The sequence below is a fragment of the Seriola lalandi genome, unplaced genomic scaffold (genome assembly GCF_002814215.2).
Source record: "Seriola lalandi dorsalis isolate HSWRI2012SDOR001 ecotype SW California unplaced genomic scaffold, Sedor1 jcf7180001973437, whole genome shotgun sequence".
Lineage (NCBI taxonomy): Eukaryota > Metazoa > Chordata > Actinopteri > Carangiformes > Carangidae > Seriola > Seriola lalandi.
This window is the reverse complement of record NW_019444103.1, coordinates 59-2786: the sequence shown is the minus strand read 5'-3', so window position 1 is coordinate 2786 and position 2728 is coordinate 59. Positions and strand designations below refer to the sequence as shown.

Genomic DNA, 2728 nt, shown 5'->3' with positions numbered 1-2728 from the left:
AAAGGTAACATATAAAGTAATCAATGTATCTAATCAATCATAAATGTGAGATTAGTACATTATTAAATTCATGCATTCATTCATGCACTGCTGCTGCTCAGGTCGCCTTAGCAAGGAGGACATCGAGCGTATGGTCCAGGAAGCGGAGAAGTACAAGGCTGAGGATGATGTGCAGAGAGAGAAGGTGGCTGCCAAGAACGGTCTAGAGTCTTACGCCTTCAACATGAAGTCTACTGTGGAAGATGAGAAGCTGAAGGACAAGATTAGCGATGAGGACAAACAGAAGATTCTGGACAAGTGTAATGAGGTCATCAGCTGGCTCGATAAAAACCAGGTATAGGTCAGAAGTGTAGTCCAGTTTTGTGGTTGTAAACTTTGACACCTTAAGTGTTAAGATAATTGTCAGACTGACATCAGATTGATACTGAAATGTCCCTTCTTTCTCTTCTCAGTCTGCAGAAAAGGATGAGTTTGAGCACCAGCAGAAAGAACTGGAGAAGGTGTGTAACCCCATCATGACCAAGCTGTACCAGAGTGCAGGTGGGATGCCGGGGGGAATGCCAGGAGGGATGCCAGGCAGTTTCCCCGGAGCTGGTGGTTCTCCCGGAGGAGGAGCATCCTCCGGCCCCACCATCGAGGAGGTCGACTAAACTAGAGGTTGCCTAGACTTGCATGAGCTTGCTCTCTTTCTTCTTTCGAGGTTAGTGTGGAGGGTGATCATGTTCATAATATCACAGTTATCTAAATTGTTATACTCAGAACCATTTACCACGCCTCTATTGGGATCTATCTGATCATATTTTTATGCCAGACTTAGGGCAGCACTTCCATTGTAGCTTTTTTGATTGCCAGTTTTTCCAGGAGTCTATGTTGCATTTTGTTAAACCAGTCCATGATTGCATTACCACAGCAGGATTTTTTTCTTCATGAGCTGATTTTGTGGCCGAAATGATGGATGTTGTGCAATACTTTGAAACTAAAGAATAAATAAAAGCGTTTTGCATTTTGGACTCATACCTTTGCTTTTCATCACCTTACAGCAGCTACGATGACAATATACACTGCTGTTGATTTTGGGTGTTGAGACAGGAAGAGGGATGAGAGAAGATCCGAATTAATACAGTCATGTGGTCCTCCTTCAGTTAGACTTAGTTAGTCTATATTTTATTTACAACTAGTATTGTCCTGAAAAGACACGTAAAAAAAAAAATAATAATAATAATAATAAGATTGTAAAGTGGAGTGGATTTTGCAGTAAAAATGTTATCTGTCAGAAAGTATAGTTTTACCTATCTATAAAGAGAACTAAATAGATTTTTTAATAAGATTGCAATACAGCATGCATTTTGTTTAATAATTTTTGACCACTTCATTGTGTCCTTAAACTTCTGAAAGCTAACCCACACACTTGTCTGTAACATCTGCTACAATACTCCCTCAACAGTGATAAAGATTTATTAAGCACTTCATCAAGTGATAAAGATTGTCTTTGTTGAGTTCAGGTTCACTTAGTTTTTAAATAGGACATTGATGATGTTGTTGGTAGAACATCATGAAATTAAATGATCACGTGTGTGTCATTTAGCTCTTTACTCATAACTTTGTAAAAAAACACCCCAGTTTTACTGCTACAAATGGAAATAATTACATCTTCCATACACAGATATATGACTCTAAACAGTAACTAGTCTTAAACTAACAAATTCACTTGCTGATGTCAAGTACAGTCACATGAGGCCCGATACTGGTGTCACAGATAGTATTGTACATCGATATTTTAAAGTCTTATTAATGCAGAGAGACAAAGTAGACAACAAAGCCATTGTTTTTCTTATTTATTTTGCTTCATCATGAATATTTAGTTTAACAGGAAGTTGGAAAGTTCATTGGGATATTGGTTCCTCTCGGTCGTATATTATGGACCAGTGTTGTGTTTGGCAGTCTTTGGCAGGTCAGCGTGAGTTAGAGTTTCTTGGGCATTCATGCATCCGGTAGGCACACATGTAGAAGATACCTGGAAGAAAGCAATATGATTATCAAGAGAAGAGGTACAATGTGTAGTGTAAACAACAACAAGTCTTGGTGGTAGGATGCATACCTGAGAAGAATGTGAGCACCACTGCCACCCAGCCCATTATATAGGACCAGGAGAACCGCCAGCTGCCATAGCGTTTACCATAGTAGTTCACTGTCACTCCAGTGTAGACAGCCATGGCCAGCAACACAAAGAAGCCTGCAAAAAAAATTAAATCATGAGGTTTAAATGATAAACATCTTAACGATAGACTTGCATGTATGTAATGAGGTGAGGAGCTTACAGGAGATGAAGAAGAGGATGCCGGCTGCAAATGTCTTATCAAACCCGTCAAAGGAGGAGTAGTGGATGAAGGCCATGACTCCGATCACAATGCCAATGAAACAAGCCAGCAGGGAAAGAATCATGAAGGCCCGGGTGGCATCCCAATACGCTGTGGGTGAGAATATACAAGGGAGGTCTGAGACCTGAGAGAGCTGGCTTAAAAGAAGGCCCAGTACTAAAAGAATTCAGAGTCATATACCCAAGTCAGGTTATGTTTATTCATGCTTTTCCTCATCTAGGAGACAGCTCTAGTTTGCCATCTAGTGTTTGGAAATGGCTTAGTACCCCCTGTTGTTGCTTCAAACAAAGGAAAAATGACTGAAAATGAAACTTTTGTGTCTAACAGGAGTAAAATAGGGATAGACTTAA

The 2728-nt window shown here is 40.0% G+C and overlaps 2 protein-coding genes across 2 annotated transcripts; one reads left to right on the top strand and one right to left on the bottom strand.

The window, feature by feature from the left end:
• The first annotated feature begins 104 nt into the window (after nt 1-104).
• On the top strand, nt 105-1010 carry LOC111652044 (heat shock cognate 71 kDa protein-like). The gene is made up of 2 exons (XM_023402156.2): nt 105-334; nt 453-1010. The coding sequence occupies exons 1-2, from the start codon at nt 131-133 to the stop codon at nt 648-650; spliced, it is 402 nt and encodes a 133-aa protein (XP_023257924.2). The 5' UTR covers nt 105-130; the 3' UTR covers nt 651-1010.
• Nucleotides 1011-1820: 810 nt separating this feature from the next.
• On the bottom strand, nt 1821-2494 carry LOC111652052 (lens fiber membrane intrinsic protein-like). The gene is made up of 3 exons (XM_023402169.1): nt 2319-2494; nt 2099-2233; nt 1821-2014 (listed from the first exon to the last, which is right to left on the bottom strand). Exons 1-3 carry the CDS (start codon nt 2440-2442, stop codon nt 1953-1955), a joined length of 321 nt encoding a protein of 106 aa, XP_023257937.1. The 5' UTR covers nt 2443-2494; the 3' UTR covers nt 1821-1952.
• Between the last annotated feature and the right edge of the window lie 234 nt (nt 2495-2728).

What these genes read in the sequence shown, in the direction of transcription:
- LOC111652052 (XM_023402169.1), bottom strand. Translation starts at nt 2,442, where the DNA reads ATGATTCTTTCCCTGCTGGCTTGTTTCATTGGCATTGTGATCGGAGTC. An exon ending in CATCCTCTTCTTCATCTCCT is followed by an intron (nt 2,234 to 2,318) that starts GTAAGCTCCTCA and finishes TTTTTTTTGCAG; the next exon opens with GCTTCTTTGTGTTGCTGGCC. An exon ending in GGTGCTCACATTCTTCTCAG is followed by an intron (nt 2,015 to 2,098) that starts GTATGCATCCTA and finishes GCTTTCTTCCAG; the next exon opens with GTATCTTCTACATGTGTGCC.
- LOC111652044 (XM_023402156.2), top strand. Translation starts at nt 131, where the DNA reads ATGGTCCAGGAAGCGGAGAAGTACAAGGCTGAGGATGATGTGCAGAGA. An exon ending in GCTGGCTCGATAAAAACCAG is followed by an intron (nt 335 to 452) that starts GTATAGGTCAGA and finishes TTCTCTTCTCAG; the next exon opens with TCTGCAGAAAAGGATGAGTT.